A 21,009-nucleotide genomic window follows, 5' to 3' on the forward strand; every position below is an offset into this window, starting at 1 on the left:
TCCCTCTCGCCCTCGGATGCCGATTCCAGCTCCCACACCAGAAACTTCAAATACTCCAAATGCACCATCTTTCCCACCGCTCCCAGCACAACCGCAAACGTCAAATACCCGTGTTGCCGCTCGCACACCTGCTCCGAGCCGCCACAAGCGCTGCAGATCCGCAGGAAGCTGAATCAGAGGGTTAGGATGGCGAGGCAGATTCTGTCATTGTGTTAGTCTCTGAGGAGAATGGGAAGGGAGGTGGATGGGGTGTTGGCGGATTTGAACATATGCCGGCTGGAGGGCGCGTGGACGTATTTGACCATTGGGTTGTTCGGATAGGTTCTGAGGGCTTTGGTGGCCGCAAGGCGGTCTTCCAGCGGTTGGGTGGAGAGGTCGGGGATGCATGATGGACGGGATAGGCGCATTGTTGGGTCTCTTTGGGACTCTATGGGAGGGCATGGATGTTTCGGTGGCAAGGACTCACGGCACTTCAAGGGAGGTGTGCAATCTAGAAGTAATACAATCACGATGTCTGGAAACCACGTTTCTGCGAGTCTGCTAACCATCGTGCACACTTCAGTACATACGAAGAACTACCGAACGTTACAATATGTGATACTTCGGTCACTGCGCGGCTTCCTCTAGCTTGATCCTTCGGTGGAGTCGAATTGAGACTACCAAACGCTAACGGCTTCAGAAATAACGTACCGGAGTCTCCTCTTCGTGATGAAGACTCCGGGACCTGTCGCCCATCAAATATCATGTCCACAAGAGCCCAAGTGGCGCTCGCCCTCAATAACGGTCCACGGGAAGAGCTCAGCCTCATCCATGGTGCCGATGTCACGCGTCTGAACGGTAGCCGTAGCATTGCCCGAGGTCTTGGGAATGAGATCCTGACCATCAGTAGCCAATGTAGCAAGCACATGCGCCGCAGCCTTCGCATTGATCGTCAGCGTCGTCGGGTTAGAGTTGTTGTACGTGTCGCACGCCTGGTGGTAGCAGGGGTCCTGAGCGACACCCGTACCAGTATGAAGGCCACCGACAGGCTTGTTCAGCGTAGACATGAAAGAGGCATAGTCGCTCCCGCCGGTGAAGACGGCAGCCGTGACATTGACGCCTTTGCTCGTGAGGTGGTCGACGAACAGCCTCTCGATAACATCGGAACCGGCAGCACCGGCCAGGCCGTGAGTGCTGCCGTCGCCGTCGAAGACGCCAAAGTAGCCGCGCGAGACCATGTCGAAGTTGAGGTAGAGCAGGAGCTTGTCTGCTTCGGCGGTGTTGTTGATCTGGCTGGTGTAGAATCTCGATCCGACCAGACCGTTCTCTTCAGCGCCCCACCAAGCGAGGCGGATCTTGTTGCGGAACTTGAGGCGCTGGAGGCCGGCGAAGATCTCAAGGAGCAACGTGCTACCGCTTCCGTCGTCGTTGATACCAGCGCCGGCTTTGACGGAGTCGAGGTGGGCACCGAGCATGATCACGTTGTTCTCGTCGCCGCCCTTTGACTCCGCGAAGACGTTTTGGGTGATTCGCGTCTCGACAATCTGGGTGTGCTGGAAGTAAGCTTCGATTTCTTCGCCGGCTTCCAGTCTGGCTGCGAGAGCCTCGCCATCGTCTTGGTTGATGAAACCGCTAGGTCTGTAACCAACTGGGTCAGGGGCAGAGAGAGTACCTCCAGTGACGAGCGTAGGTACGTTGTTGTACAGAATGACATTGCTTGCACCGGCGGCAACGGCGGCACGAATACGACCGGCCAAAGTCGTGCCATCAGGACAAGTGCCACGCTGGACCAGCACGATCTTGTCCGTGACCTCCAGACCTTCATAACCGTCTGCACTGCAAGCAGCAGTGCCGCTTGGGCCAAGCGCGAGCGGTGCTGTCACACCTTCCTCAGAAGTCGAAGGTGAGTAAGTGGGTCCGAAGACGTAGTAGTCTTCGTCGCCTACGCGGAAAGTGATTGAAACGACATCGTTGTAGAGAGCTGGAAAGTCTTGAGTCCAGCTTTTGTACGAACGCGAGCCCGAGAGTTTGTCAAGAACATAGTCAACAGAGGCGTCGTATCCAGGGAGACCGAAGGCTCTGTTACCGCCATTTGCAGTGGCGATCTCATCGAGACGCTCGAGGTTCTTCATCAAACTGTTTCAAATCATCAATATGAGGCCCGTTGGAATGCGATTGTTGCTGGCCCCTACCCTCGAGTGGTGATAGAAGCTTGCAGTCCCTGAGACAGCGACTTCGCTTTGCCGCCTCCATGTTTCTGAGCAACGGTGTGAGGAGGGTAGCATAGTAGAGCTGCAGTAGATACTGCACCGAATAGAGAGTACTTCATTGTGACCGACTACCGCAGCGTGTCAAAAGCGCATGCTCTCACATGTTTGTGTGAAGCCGCTATGCTTATATATTCATTACTTTCCCAAGGCCGTGAGACAATCCATGCCAACCCCACAGAGGTCTTGTGTGCCATATTGCGAAAGTCTAGACATACGCATGTGGTAGATTGCTGGGCTTGTCGTTCCTATCAGAATGTAGACATTGCGGAGTTCCAAGAAGGCCAAGCCAGCTGCAGATGGAACCTTCCTATTGTGGGCGTAGCTTTGCGCTGGAATTGAGTATAGCGCTTGATAGCGACTAGGCACCTCGGTAAACCCTTGAATATGACTACGTTGATACTGTGTTCCAATGAGGCCAATAGATGTGGCGAAGCGTGCTATTGGAAGAAGTTCAGACTAAGCCTGGCGTCTTGATTTGGATAATATACAGATTCTACCGTCGAACTCATTTGCGTGGTTCTCGTCTCTCATGATTAAATCGCATCAGAAACTCCAGTGTCTCGCCAATGCAGTAAGACTTCCTTACAGGGCTGCGCTCGTGTTGCTGTGAAATCCATTGTGAAAGCGTGTAAGGGTGTCAACTTCGCTCACAATGATGCGGAGTGATCGTCAGCTCATAAGATCCATCCCTCGAACGAGAGACGGTTATTCCCAACAATTGGGCAGCCATGGTAGATTAAATGTGCCATTGTTTCACTCTTTTTCATGGTGTTGCCATCCAAGTACCCGCTGGGCCTTTTCAGTCGTCCAGAACCCCTTGTTGCCGCTAAGATCGCCCTTAATGGGGACGTTAGGATAGTGTTTCTTGGCTAGCTCTTCGCTCGACATCTCCTGTGCTGTGGTCGGCGCATGCACGTTGAAGATTTCCATGCCCTCGTAGTTGTCAGATTTCTCCAGAGCAAGCAAGCATGCGCGAGCCGTAGCTTCAGGTCGCACCCAGCCCCAGAGCTGCTTCACGCCAGCGCCATCCCAGTCCGATGCATGGTGCTTGTTCACGTCCTCCCTTGTGGCTACCTCGTGGAAGCGCATGCAAGCGATTTTCATCCCAGGAAACCACTTGACGAACGACTTGGCTTGGAGCTCGGCTTCTGACTTGGCGAGGGCGTAAGCATCGGTCGGCGCAGGTATCGTCTCTTCGTCGATGGGAAAATACTCGAAGTGCAGCGGCTGGTTCGCGTAGGCGAGACCTATAGCGTTGACACTGCTTGCGTAGCAGACGCGCTTGATGCCGAGCTCCCCTGCAGCATGGAAGCCGTTGAATGCGCTGTTGACATTGTTGCTGTGCACGACAGCATCGCTCTTATTCACGGGATTGGGAATGGCGGCCAGATGGATCATGGCGTCGCAGCCTTTCAATGCGTTGAGGAAGCCCTCATAATCGCCGGCGGTGTCGGCAACCTTGGTGACTGATTTGGGCGTAGTTTTATCCTCGATTTCGCTGATGTCGATCTGAACGGTCTCGTGGCCTTGGTCCGCGCAGTGCTTGACCACGGCCGAGCCGACGATGCCTTTCGCTCCAGTAATGGCGATCTTCATCTTGTGGTGCTGATGGGGTCGATGATTGTAAGATGGGCGGAGGTTGTCCGGCTATTATGTTCAAGAATACATTGCGAGTGAATGGCAGTGGGCCCGCAGATTAGCAGACGACCCTCCTCCCAACGATGATGTGACGTTGGCATGAAGGCATGGGATCTCATCGAAGACTGGACCTACCTGCATGACGTTTGTGCGAGGCGCGTCATATTTGAGGGTGTTGTGTACCGCTGGGATCTGAAACCCAAAACTATGTTGCAAAGATTTCAAGGTGACGACTCGAAGACACTGAAGACTACAATCATAGCAGCATGATGGCGCGGATGACGGAAGAATGTGGAAGGGAACGAGGGGGGGCGAATGGTGGGAAAGCCGCCTTGGCCAAGACTCGCTCTTTGTGCGACGAAGCCGCCGCCCTGCAACCAACAACACGCGCTTCCGACAACAACCTCCGGCCAACATTCTCGTCATCCAACGAAAGCCTCATCAGTCAGATGCTGAATCCGGCTGCACGACTCTCACCACCGGACCCTCGTAAACGTGTCTGGCGTGAAATATGTACATCAGAGATGCGAAGCCCATGAGCCCCACGAACAATACGCAAGCCCAGTTGAAGTTCACAGGAGTAACGCTGTAAGCATTTGGAAAGAATGACCAGACGAAGCACCAGCAGGAGTAGACTAGGGCGATCATGTTCACCGGCAGGCCAGCTCTGCCCAAGCTCCATCGACATTTGGGTAGTGGGAGATTGCAGACGCGACGGTAGGTCACACAGCCTAGAAGGTGTCATTAGTATGTCTCTTGGGGTCATCTGAGGGCAGCAATTACCAATGGAGATGAGGTATGTTCCCATCATGGCGTTGGACGCCAGAGAAAGTACCGCGTTGAAAGCCACGGTGCTTCCAATGTTGATAAGCGACACGATGAAGGTGAAAACCATCGTGGCAACAATCGCATTCACTGGCACGTGGAACCGCGGGTTCACCTGTCGGCGAATATCGGTCAGTATGGTCAAGACAGGCACGCGGAGTCGAAGTCTCTTACAGTTCCAATCCAACCGGAGAACGGCAGACCGTTGTCGCGAGCGAAAGCAAACATCTGCCGTGAGCTGGAAGCCAGGACGCTGATGGTGATCATGATCAACAAGATCAGAATGACCGTCACGAAACCTGTTGTTCCACCAACACTGTTGGTGGCGTTCTGGAAAACGTAGATGAAGGGATAGCCTGTCGTGCTAGCTAGCGCCTCTTCGACATTGCCAATGCAGAATGCGTATCTACATGAGATCAGTCCACGTCTTCTGCAAGGACAAAGGGCCCACTTACGTGATCAACAGGACGAAGGTAAATGGCATGTTGAACAGGAACGACACCACCATTGCTTGAGGTACGACCGTGCTTGCGTTGCCAACTTCTTCGGCCATGTGAGCGACAGAGTCTTGCCCGATCACGACGAACATGCTTGACACCTGGGGCCAACTCGTTAGCAAAACCCGCTTGGGTTTCAAACATATACTCAGCTTACCTGGCCGACCAAGACTGTGGCCGCCATACTTGGCCATCCAGCGCCGTTGTCGGTGAACTCCAGAAAGACAGCCGAGGCGGTCTGCTTGGTCGGTGACATGACCCACAAGCAGACTATCACCGGGACAAAGCTGAAGAAATGCATGCTGCAGAAGATTCCCTCCGCCAGGGGCAGGTGCTTTGCGAAGAAGACGTTGAATGAGGCAACCGCAATAACTGCGACCCACGTAAGCAAGGTGCCTTGCCATCGCTCTGGAGTGTAGCTAGCGTCGTTAATGACAATGAGCGCTTGAACAAGGCCGCCAACGATGAACGAATCGACGACGATGATCGAGAGCCAGGAGATTGTCGCAAGCCACCCTTTGACTTGTCAGCGCCAGACTCAAGACTACACAAATATGACTAACCGGAGAAATAGCTCAACAGTCGCTGCGAAGACCTAGGAGCAAACTCGCTGACCCAGTGGTATTGCCCTCCTGCAGTCTGGGGAGTCACTGTTGTCAGCATGCTATTGGTGGCATCAGTCACCGTGATCCTGGACCATACCGGTGCCATTGAGGCCATCTCCGCAAGCGACAGCACGATGAACGTCTGGCCTGCATAACACCAGACAAGAGACCAGAAAAGTCCCGCAAGGCCTCCAGCTGTGAGTCCTTGGGTGTTCGCACTGAAGTAATCTCAGTCAATGGCTGTACCTATCAGATACGGTCCAGGCGGAAGCTTACGTGAGAAGGATCTCCCAGGTCCCATACACACAGGTGGCATACCCGATTGTCGAGATGAAGCGAAAGTTACGTCTGGAAGATCTTAGCTAGGCCCTGTGGTTAAAGACTTGGGCAGCCAACCTAAGCTCCTGCTTCTTTCCCATGCGCCACATATCCTTTCGATCCTCCTCGGTGTATCCTTTCAACTCATTACTGGCAAGTTCAGCGGCAACTACGCCGCCGACATCACACTCGGTTGGTTCGAGGCGCTTGTTGAGCATCTTGATGGCGTCTGGGGTTCTGCACGACTCGATGTAAAAGGAGGAACAATATCAGCTACCAAAGCTGAAGTCGCACGCACAACGTTACTTCAAACAGGACAGGGCGGCCTTGTTAACCCCCAATGCCGAGACCATGACATCGGTTATTCCAGACAGGCGCCGCAAACGTTTAGCGACGTGCCGTCGGGATAACCAGCTACTGGCTGCCAGCTACCATGCAAGATCAATACCTCCCGAGGCGTCTAGATCATCCGTGGTTGTCACGACAGTTGTTCCACAGCCTGCAGGTTGCAGCACTGGAATCTGCATGCTCATGCCCTGGCCATGTGAAGATTGACTGCAGTCCTCATGGCTCCATGCAAGTGGCTGATCCAACCCCTGCACCCGTGCTTCCCCACGGGCCGCATCCTACGGCATCATCCTCCCGCGGCACCTGGATGTTTAAGGTGCTTTGCGGATGGACGTCCCGCTGCACGTCGCTAAACATCCTTGTTGACGCTCTAATATAACACCTGTCAAAACGAATACAGTAGTGCTCGAGCGCCTACTTCACGTGGGGGGTTTCTGCAGGAGAGGTTTTCGCCGTTTGCGTCTTCATGCATACATCCGAAGGCCAAAACGTGGGATGTATGTCCTGAACTTATTACAAGTCAGCAACCCCGCCATGCACGGCCACGTCCTATTCGTTACGCAGACATGTAGGAACGGCGCATGGTTGGGTAGATGAGGACCAATGATACCAGCCACATCAAGGGCAAACGCGTCGGTTGCAAAGTCACTTCCGTAAATCTCGCCAACTTCGAACCTAACAAACCGACATCCCACGTCAATATCCCACCCCGGTCACTGTGACAAGCACCTCTTGACGTCCAAACAAACGCCGCACAACGCCGCACACGCAGGTGACAGGCCTCGAACGTATCGGCGTTGACGAAACGGCCCGTGACAGAGGTCCGCGGCGGTCGGGACGCTCTCGGCGCTGCAGCTATGTTACAAGCATCCTGCGTTCGCCCATCGCCGCACTCTAGCACACCACATCGAAGAATTGCGTACAGGAGTATCGTTCGTATCCTGCGAAGTAGGTGCTCGCCACATCATGTAGTCGAGGAACGCTTTGTGAGACAGCAGCTCAATGCAGAGGTCAGATCGCGGCCTTGCGCATGGGGTTGGATGTCTATCGCACACGGGGCTCGTTGAGGGAGACTGCGTTTGTGGGATGGCATGCTGGAGCTACAAATGGACTCACTGTTTGCGCACCACAGTGCCGGTGCTTTCATCGCTCGATGTCTCTTCGTCTTGTCAAACCTTCTTTGATTTGAATCTCACTCCTGCGGTCGATCATTGGAGTCCCCGCTTCTGCCGATGGTCGTACTCGACACGATTGTAACAACCCCCGCACGTGATGGAGAGAGACGAATCAATTCCTCCGCTGGTGGTGACCTCGGTGGCCATCGTCGGCATCATCTGGGTGGTAATGGTTCTCAGCATTCGTCTTTACATCCGAGTGAGACTCAATGGGCCAGTCAGCAAGGATGACTACGCAGCGATTCTTGCGACAGCCCTGGGCATAGCCCAGTCAGCACTTGTCCTCGCTGCCGTGCACACCGGCCTCGGCAGGCCCGTGGACATCCAGAATCTAACTGATCAGCAAACGACAACAAAGGTGAGATCCAGTTCGCGCAGCGACGACTATGACATTGTTGGCTGATTAATATAGATTGGCTACGCGGCGACTCTACTGTATGTGTCAGCAACCTATGTCTCACGGGCGTCGAGTTGCTTCCTTTACATCCGTCTGACGGCCATGCGGTTCCACGTTTTCGTGGCTTTTCTTGCACTTAGCATGAGTGCTGTCGCCGGTTTGGTATGCTTGTTTGTCATCGCTTTCCAGTGCAAGATGCCTAACCCTTGGGATGCTCCCCACGGTCGACGATGCATCAACACGGTGAGAAATTACAGCACTATCACGGCTGCATGTTTCGTGGCTGATATCCTGCAGTGGCACTTATGGCGAGCTGTCGAGATCACCGCAATCGCTTTGGAGGCCTTCATATTCAGCATCTCTGTCCTCCTGGTGTGGTCGCTTCGCATGAGGCGCAGATTGAAGGCGATGGTCGTTTTCGCATTCTCTGTTCGCCTGCTGTAAGTTCAAAGAGCAACGATCGCCTACCCGCAAACACATCGCTGATTCTCGTCGAACCCGACAGTATCGTCATCCCTATAGCCCTCCGCCTAGAATTCATTCACCACGCACACACCTCCTCCAACTCAATCTACACCAATGTCGCAGTCACAATCCTCACAACAATTACGACCCACCTTGCAACAATGTCCTCAACTCTCCCCTGCCTCAAGCAATTCCTCGCCATGTTCGACAGTGGCATGATCGGCGAGTACACCGACGCAACATACACCGGTAGCGGCAAGGGCACGCGGACGGACCAGTCGATTGCCCTCGCGTCTCTCGCGAGCAGTACCGGGGCGAGAGTCGGGAAGAGACGACGCGGGAGCGATGAGCTGCGGTTGCGACCTGATCAGTCTACGGGTGACACGGGCGCGGAGATTACGGTGGAAAACAGCAGTACGATTAGTGAGCAGAGTAACTCAGGCATCATCAAGGAGACGCGGAGGTGGGAGGTCAGCTATGAGCGGTGGTGAAGGGTTGGGTTCGCTGCATATTTCGGCATCCTGTAAAATCGAGTGGTCGAAAAGTCTCGTAATCTGGTAGCAGAAAAATACTGTTGACAGCAGCTAAACGGCATAGCTCATGAATCTCTGAGCCTTCCACGCCTTGTGCTGTCCATGCATCCCGTGGCATCCAAGCCCAGCACTCGCGGCAGCTTTTCCATATCGAGTGTTTTGCGTGCGCGTAAGCGAGCCACTAGAGCCCAGGTAGACTCTCGAGACACGCTACCGTATGCGGCGATGTGTAAAGCTTGCCCAGTAGGCCAGAATGGCAGCTGCAAAGCTTCCGAGGGGCAGTGGAAGCAAGTGAGGGGTCGGTTGGCTTGGACTTGGCCGGCCCAGAACGTCAGCCTTACAGTACAACCGTGATATCATCTGCGCCCACGCGAGATCGAGGGTTGATGCTCTTCAATTGTTTCGTTAAATCCCTTTTGTAGGCTATTGACGTCCCTGGGGATCGATTTCCGGTTCGAAATTGTTCTAACCTCGACTGTTCGTGTAACACTTCAACAATGGGAGACTCGGACATCGTTCCGTTCAAAGTGGACATTCCTCGTTCAGAGGTCGACCGACTAAAGCGAAAGCTGCAAGATACTCGCTTGCCACCTAGAGAGATCGTGCCCAATGCTGGTGACAAGTATGGTGAGTTGTGGTCGCCTCAATAGTAATGTTCACAAACACCTTTAACCTCCCACCACAGGCCCAATCTACGAATGGGCAGAGAACCTCTACAAAGCCTGGCTGGACTACGACTGGTACGAAGTGCAAGACAAGATGAACGAGTACCCGCACTACCACACGCGCATCGAAGACGTCAAAATCCACTTCGTACACGCGCGCTCAGAACGCAGCGACGCCATCCCGCTGATCATGTGCCACGGCTGGCCGGGCTCGTTCTGGGAATTCAGCTCCGTTTGGGGCCCTCTCTCGCACCCCTCGGATGCCAGCCAGCCGGCCTTCAACGTCGTCGTGCCCAGTTTGCCCGGCTTTTGCTTCTCTGACTGGCCGCCGCGCGCGGGCTGGACGCTGCAGGATACGGCGCGGATTTTCGACAAGCTCATGAAGAAGCTCGGGTACTCCGAGTATATGATGCAGGGTGGCGACTGGAGTCATTGGATTGGACGTGAGATGGGTTCTAAGTATACTGACTCTTGCAAGCTGGTTCATTTCAACTTTGCCCCGTCGCCGTTGCCTGAGGGCGTGGAGTATACGGCGAGGGAGAAGGAGGTGCAGGGTCGCGTTGACGATTGGCTTGAGAACCATATGGGCTATGCCGTCTGCATGCGGACGAGGGTGAGTTGGTGGGCGAGAGCTTCCAAGAGATGTTTGCATGCTGACCGTACTCAAGCCTCACACCATTGGCTTTGGCTTCAACGACAATCCAATGGGCATCCTGACCTGGGTAGGTGAGAAGTATAACGAAGCTGCCGGGCCCGAAAACCAGAAGAAGCCGTATTGGACGCGGGTCATTCTCACGACCGCGACGCTGTATTACTTCACCGACTGCATCATGCCGTCCATGCTCTGCTATTACGCGAACGTGAGACACGAGAATTTCGCAAGCTTTGCAATGGAGCCTGAAAACAGAATAACGATACCCTTTGGCTACACTTCGTTCTACTGGGACACCGAGCCGTCGTCGAAGCGTGCAGTGGAGCGGACCGGCAATCTGGTGTACTACAAGGGTGAGTGCTTGGATTCTCGGTTCTTGAAAAAGAGAAACCGGTAACTGACTGTGCCAAGAGCGGAACGACGGCGGGCACTACGCCGCGATAGAAGATCCAGAGGGCATCACACAGGACGTGAGGGAGTTGGCGGCTCAGAAATGGAAGCGACCGAAGCAAGGCTAAGCAGCTCCAAGACCATGCCCCGTTATCTCTTGGCATCATCAAAAGTGGAGCCGGCGCCGTCGCCAAGCGGAGCATCACCTTCTCTTCTGAGCTTACCCCTCCGCCGACCCAGCCTCGCGTGCACGCCGGCTAGAGCGAATTGATCGAAGGAAGCTTGTTGCACGGTGTGACCTTCCAAGCGTGACATAGTCTCCGAATGCTAAGCCCTTCCCTAATGTTACGCCGCCGTTGTAACCATTGATGCAATAGTGCATCCGCCTTTAATAGCCATGCCATTCCCCGGTTTTGATGCAGGTAGGTTGCAAATGACCATTCCTCGCAGTGCACTATCTACAGCAAGGAAAGATCAAGATGGTGGTCGGTCAAATCGCCGCTGCTGCGGCACTGCTGCTGCCATTGGCAGCTGCAATTACGCCGGAGTACGTTCATAACCGCAATGTGAATTGAGGCCTAACCAGAAGACTAACAGAGCTGCCAGGCAAATGCTCTCCGCGCCTCGCTACAGCGCTGCCTCGAGTAATCCGAGCGGTGAATGGGCGGTCTATACCTCCACCAACTATTCCTTCGAGACCCAGGAAGCAGCTACGGTATGGAAGCTTCTAAACATCAAGACAGGCGATATCTCAGACCTGCCGTTTGCCGACGATGTGTCGGAGATGGTCTGGGTTGGAAGCACCAACACTAGCGTCTTGTACATCAATGGCACCAACGATGAGATTCCCGGTGGTGTCACTCTGTGGACGACGGATTTGGCCGTCTCGCCAATTGTTGGGTAAGATAGACTCTCCATGGGGTTGTTGCAATCAGAACTAATAAGCTACAGCACTCAAGTTGCAAGCCTCGACGCACCCTTCTCCGGTCTGAAGGCATCCAATACCCCCTCCGGCGGAATCAACTTCGTCGTCAATGCAAAGGCATACGCCAACAACGGATCTGCCTACAATGAGGAATTCGCCAGCACTCCCGCCACCACTGGACAGCTCTATGACAACGTCTGGGTCCGTCACTGGGACACTTACGTGACTCAGGAGCGCTTCTCAGTCTTTGGAGGATCTCTCGCTCAGTCGAACTCTAGCCTGAGCCTGAGTGGCAACATGACCAACCTCCTCCTCGGCATTGACGCGCCTATCACTCGTCCAGAGACTCCCTACCAGCCCTTCGGCGGCTCCAGCGACTACGACCTCAGCCCTGATGGCTCCCAAGTCGTCTTCATGACCAAGGCACCCGAGCTGCCCAAGGCCAACTTCACCGCCAGCTACCTCTACGTCGTCCCCCACGATGGCTCGTCAGTGGCCGAGAGACTCAACGGCCCCAACAGAACTGCTCCGGAAGAGGCCAAGGGCGCCTCCGCCAACCCTGTCTGGTCCCCTGATGGCAAGAGGATTGCCTACCAGCAGATGGACGGCATCAACTACGAGTCAGACCGCGCCAAGCTCTACATTGCAGACGTCGCCAGCGGTGAGATCACCCTCCTCGCAGCCGACTGGGACGTCTCCGTCGGCAGCATCAAGTGGAGCCACGACTGCGACGAGCTGTACGTCACCGGCGACTACATCGGCAGCACTCGTCTCTTCATCGTGCCCGCCGACGCCGCCGCCGACTACAAGCCCGAGAACGTCACCGACAGCACCACGGTCGTCGACTTCAACGTCCTGCCCAACGGCGACGCCCTCATCTCCTCCAGCGCCGTCTGGTCCTCGCGCATGATCTACACCGTCACGCCCGACTCCAAGACCACCTACCTCTACAAAGCGCAAGACGTCGACGCCGAGCTCGCCGGCCTAGGCCCCGACGACCTCTCCTTCGAATGGTACACGGGCACGCTCGGCGACCAGCAGCAGATGCTCGTCATCTACCCCGAAGGCTTCACGAAGAACAAAACCTACGACCTTGCCTTCATCGTGCACGGCGGCCCGCAGGGCCTGCACGCCAACTCGTGGTCGACGCGCTGGAACTTCAAGGTCTGGGCGGACCAGGGCTACGTCGTCGTCGCGCCCAACCCGACGGGCTCGACGTCCTACGGGCAGGCGCTCACGGACCGCATCCAGGGCCGCTGGTCGACGTGGCCGTACGAGGACCTGGTCAACGCCTTCGCGCACGTGCGCGACACCATGCCCTTCGTCAACACGAGCAACGCCATCGAGGCCGGGGCCTCGTACGGCGGGTACATGACGAACTGGATCCAGGGGCACGACCTGGGGCGGGAGTTCAAGGCGCTCGTCGCGCACGACGGCGTCACAACCACCTTCTCCGACTTCGGCACGGAGGAGCTCTTCTTCATGCTGCACGACCAGAACGGCACGCTCTGGGACAACAGGGAGACGTACGCGATGAACGACCCCTTCACGCACGCGCGCAATTTCAGCACCCCGCAGCTCATCATCCACAACGACCTCGACTACCGCCTGCCCGTCAGCGAGGGCATCGCGATGTTCAACGCGCTGCAGCTGCTCGGCGTGCCCAGCCGCTTCCTGCACTTCCCGGACGAGAACCACTGGGTGCTGAACAGGGAGAACTCGCTGCTGTGGCACCACACCATCTTCGACTGGATCAACTACTACACGGGCAAGACGGAGAGCCTGAGCAACGAGGGCGTGATCACGCAGTAAGGGGGGTTCGCGACGGTTAGGGCGAAGTGTAATGAAAACGGGTGCTGGTGCTACCACACGCACGATCGCATGTCTACGATGATAATACGACTAGAAATGAACACCGCTCATTTGACCAAGTTTCTTCTCCACCAACGCGATTGATCGCAGAAAGGATACCATACCAGTGTGCACCTTCGTCCCAAACCGCGGCCGGAGCGGAATACCGTGCCGACTAACATACCTGAGCAGGTGTGTCAGACCGCAACACGGGAAACATCAACCCATCCCGTCTCCTCCCTCAAAGCCACCACAAGAGCACCCCTACCGTTGCACCGTCACGTCAATCATCATTTTTGGGAGGGCAGGTATCAAGAAGGCAAGACTGATTTTACACGAACGAACCAACTCCACAACCCAAGTAATTCCTCCAGAACATTAGATTAGGTAGGCGGGCAGTCCAAACAAACGACCAAAGGTGACAAAGAGTGATTTTCAAAAAGCCAAATCTTGAATACAACGCGACAAAACGAACTAACAAACGCCGGTCTAGTAGTAGCAAAAGTAGGTCACACAAAAACTAAGTTATGATGCAGAGATGCCGTTTCCCCCCCTTTGTTCCCGTTACTGTTTCCACTCGAAAAAGAAAAAAGAAAGGGTCGGCTGTCTTTTTGGTCTTTGGGGGAGGAAGAAAATGGCGGCAGTGAAAGAACGACCGGATCCACACCATCCTCCATCCACATCCATTAACTTGCGCTCTCGCGCTGTCTCTCTCCCTTCTTGTCATCCCGCGGATCCAGTGGGTGAGCGCGACGGCCGTGACGCTAGCCTGGCTGGCTAGAGCTTCGGAGGTGATCTTTTTTGTACAGGTTTGTTTTCGTGAAAGGAAGAGGGAAAAAAGAATCTGAGGGCGAGCTGTTTCTTGTCATACTCGCTTTGGAAAGAGAGTGGGTCGTCATTTCGCGCAGCCTCAGCTCACCTCCTAGAACAGCATCGCCCTGCGAGTGCTGCTGGAAGAAGCGGAGCCGGCGGTCTGGGCGGCCTGGTTGGGCAGGCCGCTGCCGGTCTTCTGGCTGGTGGTGTCGTTGTTGTTCCAGTTGTTGGGCTGCATGAGGTACATGAGGCTGTCGCCCTGCATGCTCTCGAAAGTGGACTGGAGCAGGCCGAGGTTGCCGATGACGGCGGGGGCGATCAGGAGCACCATGAAGAGGACGAATAGGGTGAAGTAGAGGATGGCGTAGCGGACGACGCGGCGCTTGCGCAGCTTGGTCTGCTTGAGGGAGTAGATCGGCGGGCGGATCTGGCGGCTAAGGAGTTGTTAGAAGATGCAATGATGAAGTGGATAGTGGACGAAACATACCTAGGACGCAGCCAGAAGAGCATGACCGAGTGGAACTTGTCGATGTAGGGGATGAGCAGAGCCGGCAGCATGATGAACAGGAGGATGTGGCCAAGGACGAAGTCGGCAGAGAAGAAGCCCATCTCAGTGATCTTACAGAGGAACTCACGGCCGGGCTGGGACAGAGTGTGCCATCCGAGGGAGTACCACTTGCCAGTCCACCAAGCGATGTTGGAGGTATCGGCACGGAACTCTCTGGTAAGAGCAACGGCAACGATGAGCTTGTAGATGAAACGCTGGATGGCCATGGCGGCGATCATGCCGGCAAGAGTCCTGGAGAAGTTCCAAGCCTCGAGGAAGTACATGACCTCGAAGAAGATGATGAGGGCAATGACGGCGATGGCGTGAGCAATCGCGGCAAGGACAGCACCAAACTTCTTGCAGCACATGCTGAAGATCGGACCCATACAGCAAGCCATGCCGAAGAAGCCAATAGCAACACCAGCGTTGACGGCAATGGGACCGAAAGCAACAACGAGCAGACGGATGATGGAGTGGGTGGGGGTCAGGTCAGCGCCGTCGTTGTTGGACTCGATGACACCAGTTCCGGAGTTCATGAACAGGTAAGGAAGAACAGAGACGGCGACGAACACAAGCGGACCGACGACCTCGGCGAAGAAAATGTTAGTGAACTTCGCACGAGGAGTGTCACCAGAGAGCTTGGCCGAGGGCTCGCCGAGAGCCTTGCGCTTGAAACCAGTGAGGCGAGTACGCGACAGACGAACGAAACCGATCCAAGAGGCGGAGTGAGCCTTCGTGTTGCCACGGGACAGCCATCTAAGGAACTCGCGGTAGTCGATGAAGAAGTCGGCCCATGAGAACTGGTGGGGGTTGAACACGAACGGCGAGATGCAGAGCGCGAGCAGGGAGACCCAGAACCAAAGCAGCCAGTAGCCCCAAACGGTGATGGTTCCAAAGAGCAGCATGAGCAAGCAACGAGCGCCCCAGTAGATAGAAGGACCGGCGAAACGAGAGTAGAGGACACCGAAAGGCATGCGCGCAGTGGCGAAACCACGTCCGGTACCGATGTAACGGGCACCACCGTACGACAAGTCCTGCTGGATGGAGTAGGCGTAGATCTGACAGACGAACACCTCGAAGAGAGGAGACAGCGAGGAGAAGTGCTTGGCCAGACGAGTCGCAGCGCGCCAGAATCCACGCTCAGTCAACTCCTGGACCGTAAGAGGAACGAAGGAGATGAAGAACACAATGAAGATGGAGACAACGCAACGCTGGACCCAGTCCATGAGGGGAACAATGTTCGCGCAGCCAGTCGGCATCATAGGGTCGGTGATCGGGACGTTGCGGTTGTACATGCAGGTGATGGTCTCGTGGCGGAGGGCACCCAGGTTGAGCAAGCACCACATGAAGCACTGCACAGACAACATGATGAACAAGTTGTTGATGTGGAAGCCAGGGTGAGCGTAGAAGAAGGACAGGAAGCGATCCAGAGGAAGCTGAGTGCCGAGATAGTAGTATTCGCGAGACAGCATCTGTTCACCCATACCAGTACCGATCTTGGTGGTGAAGTTGAGAATGGAGCCGAAGCCCAAGTCACGACCCTTACCACACTGGTAGTACTCGCAGTGCTTGATGCGGCCACCACGGAGGACAGCAGTCATACCAGCGTAAATATCCTCGTTCAGGTGCAGACCCTTCTGAGCCTTGGAGACACCACCACGAGTGGTCATGAAAACACCGTTCAGGAAATCGGGGTGACCGTAGTGGAGCTTACCACCGATCTGAGCCAGAGTACGAGCGAAGAGAGTACCAAATGTCTGTTCCTTTCCGGCAGCAACGTCACCGAGGATACCAATGTTCTCGGAGAAAATGTACTCGCGAGCACCGAGAATGGCAACCGGGTTGAAGTTGGTGGGAGGAAGGCCAGGAGTGTAAGGAGAAACGTTGTCGGTGGTCATCTCTTCGAACTCAGCAAGGACGGAACGGATCTTAAGGCACTCCTCAAGGTAGTTGTCCTGGTTAGCGTCGATGAGCTGGATGTATTCACCGCGGTAGAAGATCAAGCAGTGGTTCTGGTTGTCAGACTTGCCGTCACCGAGAATGGGGTTGCCAGAAAGCATGACACGGAACTTGGGGCGGCGCATGCCGTTCTCCATGAGCTCGGAGTGACCGTCGATGAGGGCAGAGAAAATCCTAGGGTCCTCGCCCTCGGCGGCCGGAGGCTCCTCGTCAAGGTAGGCAATCTGGAGGTCAGGGTAGGCGCGGAGAAGGAACTCGGCGTTCTCACGCTCCTCCTTGGAGAACTTGGCGTAACGCTGCATGGAGACGCAGATCTTGAACTTGCGGCGAGCCATACGCTCGAGCTCACGCTCAAGCTTGTCTGAGTTGCCACCGAACATCTGAACAACCTCGGGGTTCTCGACACGGTAGAGAAGCTTGATGGCGCGGCTATAGTTCATGAAACCAGAGATAGTGCGGTAGAGAGTCTGCGAGCGGAGGGATGCCCAGATACGAGTGCGGAGAGTGTACTCGGGAGCGGCAGACTTGAAACCAATGCAGTAGAAGGGCAGGTCGTCGATCTTGCTCTTGGCGGTATCCTTCTCGCCCTTCTCGTAGTCGCCGTTGAATTGAGAGGTCTCGTCAGCTAGAATCTTGGTGTCCTTAACGAAGCAGTCCCACTCGTGAGGATGCAGCTGCTTGAGGTACTCCAACATGGTGACACGAGAGTAAGGCTCGTCTTCACGAATAATCTCACGGAGAGAGAGAAGGATCTTCTCGCTGTAGTGAGGAATCATGACGGTGAAGGTCGGCATGTTGTCAACGGGAAGCGGCTCAGGGATCGGGGTGGACAGAGACTGGGCGAAGAAAGAGATTCTGCGCTCGGCCTCAGAGTGGACCGGGAAGAACTCAGTCTTGAAAGAGTGGTCTTCCTGGGAGACGAAGAAGGTAGGAGCACGGAGAGTGCGCTTGCCCTCCTGCTCGGATGGGACCTGGTGGTAGAGGAGCTTCTGGACGTGGTCAATGGCGAGGAGGTGCTCGCGGTACATGGAGATGACGATGGCGTTCCAGATCTGAGAGATGAGGACCTTGGGCTTGTACTTGATCTCCATGTCGGTCGTCGCAAGGATCTTGGAATAGATACGCTTGGGCAGGCGCGAGTAAATGTTCCTCCAGGGCGTCCAGATAGAAACACCGAGGTAGAAAGAGCGAGCGACGGAGAAGACGCAGTTCCAAATGATGTACCAGAGGTATGTGTCCAAGAAGAACAGGACCAGATCAGTGAAGTACATGAGAATGAGGAGGACGGTCGGCTGGTGCTTGCAGAGGATGTCTGCGGAGGAACCAAGGATGTTGTCACCCAGACAGTTCTGGATGTCCATCGTAGAGAGAATACGAATGGGGTCACGCAGCGAAAGCGTCAGGAAGAAGTAAGATTCCGTAAGCTTAGCAGCGAAGACGAGAACCCAGAGGCCGTAGGACATCCACATGTCGTTGCCACGCAGGCGAGGCCAGCTGGCAGTGAAAGTCTGAGAGGCAACATACTGGCGGCGTCTGCCCTTGAGGTAGCTGCCGAACAGAGCGCCGATGGGCATGATGGAGAACCAGATGACGGTGGCGAGAGCAATCAGGAACTGCACGACACCAAGGACGAGACCAGGCTGCTTGGTGCCGTTCTCGATGCTGGAGCGACCGGGACCGAAGATGTAGACAGATGGTGCGACGTTGAGCACAAGAACGCCAAGCAGGAAGAAGAGACGCTTGGTCAAGTGCTGAGCGCCGGCCCATCGTCGAGGAACGTACATCCACTCGCAGAGAGTAGCGAAGACCATGATCAAACTTGCGACAGTACCACCAAGAGCGACTGCGGACCAATGGAGAGCTGACGGCGGCTGGTTGTTAAGCTGCTGCTGGTAGTTCCTGGTAAACAGAGTCGGCGAGTTGAAGGCGGTGTAAAACCAGTAGATGGACAAGTGAATGACCCAGATACGGCTGAAGTTGGGAAGCATGTGGAACCAAGAGCGAGTCTCCTTGTAGGTCTTGAAGAAAGCCTTCTTCCAGACGACGTCCTTCAGTCTTTCATAACGCTCGGCAGGCGGCAGATCGACGAGTCTGCTCTTGTCCTCGAACGCGATGCGCTCGATACCCTCGGGGTACCAGAAAAGCTGGTTCATATCATCGTAACCGATGATCTGGGCGTGGTCACGCTCCTTGCGGACATACTTGCCCTCGTAGATCTCGTAACCCTGGTCTCTGCAGTACTGGTAGAGGGGAGTAATGCAGTTGTTCAGGAAGGTGAACTCCTCAACAGGCTCGACGCGGTTCTGGCACGCGGGAGAGTGGAGGTAGTCATCCGCGCACTTGTAGATGAAGCAGAGAATTTCAGGCATGTAGCGGACCTGGTTAGCCTCACCCCAGCAGAGGAGGTAGAGAGCAACCTGGCGCACGCGATCGTGCTGCGACATGCGGTTCATCCTGGTCTTCCACCTGTACTGTGCGGCTTCCAGGCTGTCGTCGCCCTCCAGGCTCTCGAGGGTGGCCTCCTCGTTCTGAGGGTCCTGCTGCTGGCCCTTCTTTTTCTTCGCGGCCTTCTTGGCCTTCTTGCCAGTCTTCATGTTGGCGAATCCGACGGAATCGTCGAGATCGAGGTGAGCAGCAAAGTACCACTTGCGGTAGTTTGCGTTCTCGCCACCAATGTAGTCGGCGTGAAGCGACAGGAGAGCCTGGTTCGGAGACATACGCGACGCACGAGAGTCAAGAAGAGTCATCAAATGGTCGAAGACGTTGCGCATACTGTCACGCTGGAAACCGAACTTCGCAGTCAAATCCAGGAAAATGTCCTCAATCTCCTCCTTGGAGAGAGGAATCTGGGCATCAGACGTCCAGGCAGGGTAGGGCTCCCTAGAACGCTGACCAGCTGGCAGAGCGTTGCCATATTCCATGCCGTAGACAGGAGTGGAGGCGCCAGAAGAGCGGTTACCTCCGTAAGAGACCTGAGACGAAGGCGGGCGGTAGCCACGGCCCTCGCCATATGAGTTGTAACGCTCATCGCCGCGGCCGTAGTAGTCCATCTCGGCGGCGCGAGCCATGTCAGACCTCATGGTGAAGTCACTGAAGGTCTCGGAGTCCTCCTCGGAATCGTGGCCGCGACGGCCGCTCTTCCTCTGGCTGTAGCCACGGCCGCCCTGCTGGGGCTGGCCCTGAGCCGCGCCCTGGTCGTAGTACTGGTCGTCGTAGTACTGGTCTTGGTAGCCCTGCTGGGCGCCAGCATCGTAGTAGCCATCCTGCTGGTATCCGTCCTGGTGGCCCTGGTAGTAGCCCTGCTCGTCGTAGTAGCCATCTTGCTGGCCGGCGTGAGCGTACCCTTGCTGGTCGTAGTAGGTCTGGTCGTCGTGGTAGTAGCCGTCGCCCTGCTGCGGGTGTTGCGGGTGGCCATATCCATCATCGTAGCCGTCGTGGCCGCCCTGCTGGGGGTGCGACGCCATGATGGGTGATGGTGCGATTAGAGATTACTGGCGGGATGCGTCAGCATTTGATGGCATTCAGCAGACGCGGCGGCGGAGGGCTGGTCTGGACTCCCGTGCTGGGGATGGGGTCGGGGCAGGCGTCTGAGCGCAGCGGATGGCGAGGGGTGGAGGCTTACCGTTTGATGGGCGACCATGTGATGGTGGAGGGGGTTGTCGCAGTCGGTATTTGCTGGTGAGTCGGCGGATGGCCGGAGTGTCTCAGCGAGTGAGAGTTGTCGTAGACAGGCGGATGGGAGGGAGCGAGTGGAAATGGCGCTCAGCACCTGGCGCAGGAGGAGTCGCGAGAGCACACGGCAACAAACACGCGAGCGCTGCAAGCGTGACTGGGGCCGGTGGTGTGGTGAGGGCGACTGGTGCGGTCAAACGATGGTGGTGGTTGGATGGTGGACGGAGCAGGAGCGGCGGGAAAGCAGGCGCTGTTGCTGTGCGAACGCGCGTTGTGGCCGGGCGAAGCCAATGCACAACCTCCCGTGGGCCGGCAGCTGATTGGCGGGGCTGGCGGGAGAGCCGCGACGCCGGGGGCAGCTGCGGTGTCTGCTGCGTGCTGTGGTGCTGACAGACAGCGCTGTATGAGGAGCGAGTGAGTACGATTTCGTCGGTCGTCGTGCTGCCGGACGGCGGTGTTGCAGCGGAAGCAATAGTGACAGACAG

General features: G+C 55.9%; 7 protein-coding genes across 7 annotated transcripts; 3 read left to right on the forward strand and 4 right to left on the reverse strand.

Moving 5' to 3' along the window:
• Positions 1-526: 526 nt before the first annotated feature.
• On the reverse strand, positions 527-2,391 carry WHR41_04258 (uncharacterized protein). Its single transcript, XM_069372864.1, has 2 exons — positions 2,172-2,391; positions 527-2,115 (listed from the first exon to the last, which is right to left on the reverse strand). Exons 1-2 carry the CDS (start codon positions 2,306-2,308, stop codon positions 735-737), a joined length of 1,518 nt encoding a protein of 505 aa, XP_069230309.1. The 5' UTR covers positions 2,309-2,391; the 3' UTR covers positions 527-734.
• A 611-nt stretch (positions 2,392-3,002) lies between these two features.
• Positions 3,003-3,845, reverse strand: WHR41_04259 (uncharacterized protein; the record flags this gene model as incomplete). The annotated part of the gene is made up of 1 exon (XM_069372865.1): positions 3,003-3,845. The coding sequence occupies one exon, from the start codon at positions 3,843-3,845 to the stop codon at positions 3,003-3,005; it is 843 nt and encodes a 280-aa protein (XP_069230308.1).
• Positions 3,846-4,328: 483 nt separating this feature from the next.
• Positions 4,329-6,350, reverse strand: WHR41_04260 (uncharacterized protein; the record flags this gene model as incomplete). Its single annotated transcript, XM_069372866.1, has 9 exons — positions 4,329-4,618; positions 4,671-4,827; positions 4,887-5,118; positions 5,168-5,310; positions 5,367-5,725; positions 5,773-5,848; positions 5,912-6,032; positions 6,091-6,162; positions 6,211-6,350. 9 exons carry the CDS (start codon positions 6,348-6,350, stop codon positions 4,329-4,331), a joined length of 1,590 nt encoding a protein of 529 aa, XP_069230432.1.
• Positions 6,351-7,695: 1,345 nt separating this feature from the next.
• Positions 7,696-9,008, forward strand: WHR41_04261 (uncharacterized protein; the record flags this gene model as incomplete). The annotated part of the gene is made up of 4 exons (XM_069372867.1): positions 7,696-8,013; positions 8,068-8,295; positions 8,350-8,492; positions 8,558-9,008. The coding sequence occupies exons 1-4, from the start codon at positions 7,753-7,755 to the stop codon at positions 9,006-9,008; spliced, it is 1,083 nt and encodes a 360-aa protein (XP_069230433.1). The 5' UTR covers positions 7,696-7,752.
• Positions 9,009-9,432: 424 nt separating this feature from the next.
• WHR41_04262 (uncharacterized protein) lies at positions 9,433-10,885 on the forward strand (the record flags this gene model as incomplete). Its single annotated transcript, XM_069372868.1, has 4 exons — positions 9,433-9,677; positions 9,736-10,328; positions 10,384-10,720; positions 10,779-10,885. Exons 1-4 carry the CDS (start codon positions 9,548-9,550, stop codon positions 10,883-10,885), a joined length of 1,167 nt encoding a protein of 388 aa, XP_069230430.1. The 5' UTR covers positions 9,433-9,547.
• Positions 10,886-11,236: 351 nt separating this feature from the next.
• WHR41_04263 (uncharacterized protein) lies at positions 11,237-14,072 on the forward strand (the record flags this gene model as incomplete). The annotated part of the gene is made up of 4 exons (XM_069372869.1): positions 11,237-11,304; positions 11,364-11,657; positions 11,709-13,660; positions 13,726-14,072. 3 exons carry the CDS (start codon positions 11,237-11,239, stop codon positions 13,492-13,494), a joined length of 2,148 nt encoding a protein of 715 aa, XP_069230431.1. The 3' UTR covers positions 13,495-13,660; positions 13,726-14,072.
• On the reverse strand, positions 13,843-20,826 carry fksA (1,3-beta-glucan synthase component FKS1). The gene is made up of 3 exons (XM_069372870.1): positions 20,475-20,826; positions 14,834-20,343; positions 13,843-14,780 (listed from the first exon to the last, which is right to left on the reverse strand). Exons 2-3 carry the CDS (start codon positions 20,314-20,316, stop codon positions 14,456-14,458), a joined length of 5,808 nt encoding a protein of 1,935 aa, XP_069230428.1. The 5' UTR covers positions 20,317-20,343; positions 20,475-20,826; the 3' UTR covers positions 13,843-14,455.
• Between the last annotated feature and the right edge of the window lie 183 nt (positions 20,827-21,009).

This window comes from Cladosporium halotolerans (assembly GCF_011745625.1).
Source record: "Cladosporium halotolerans strain TM138-S3 chromosome Unknown Sca11, whole genome shotgun sequence".
In the NCBI taxonomy this organism is placed as follows: Eukaryota; Fungi; Ascomycota; class Dothideomycetes; order Cladosporiales; family Cladosporiaceae; genus Cladosporium; species Cladosporium halotolerans.

What these genes read in the sequence shown, in the direction of transcription:
- WHR41_04258 (XM_069372864.1), bottom strand. Translation starts at nt 2,308, where the DNA reads ATGAAGTACTCTCTATTCGGTGCAGTATCTACTGCAGCTCTACTATGC. An exon ending in GCTTCTATCACCACTCGAGG is followed by an intron (nt 2,116 to 2,171) that starts GTAGGGGCCAGC and finishes GATTTGAAACAG; the next exon opens with TTTGATGAAGAACCTCGAGC.
- fksA (XM_069372870.1), bottom strand. Translation starts at nt 20,316, where the DNA reads ATGGCGTCGCACCCCCAGCAGGGCGGCCACGACGGCTACGATGATGGA. An exon ending in CTCTTCTGGCTGCGTCCTAG is followed by an intron (nt 14,781 to 14,833) that starts GTATGTTTCGTC and finishes ACAACTCCTTAG; the next exon opens with CCGCCAGATCCGCCCGCCGA.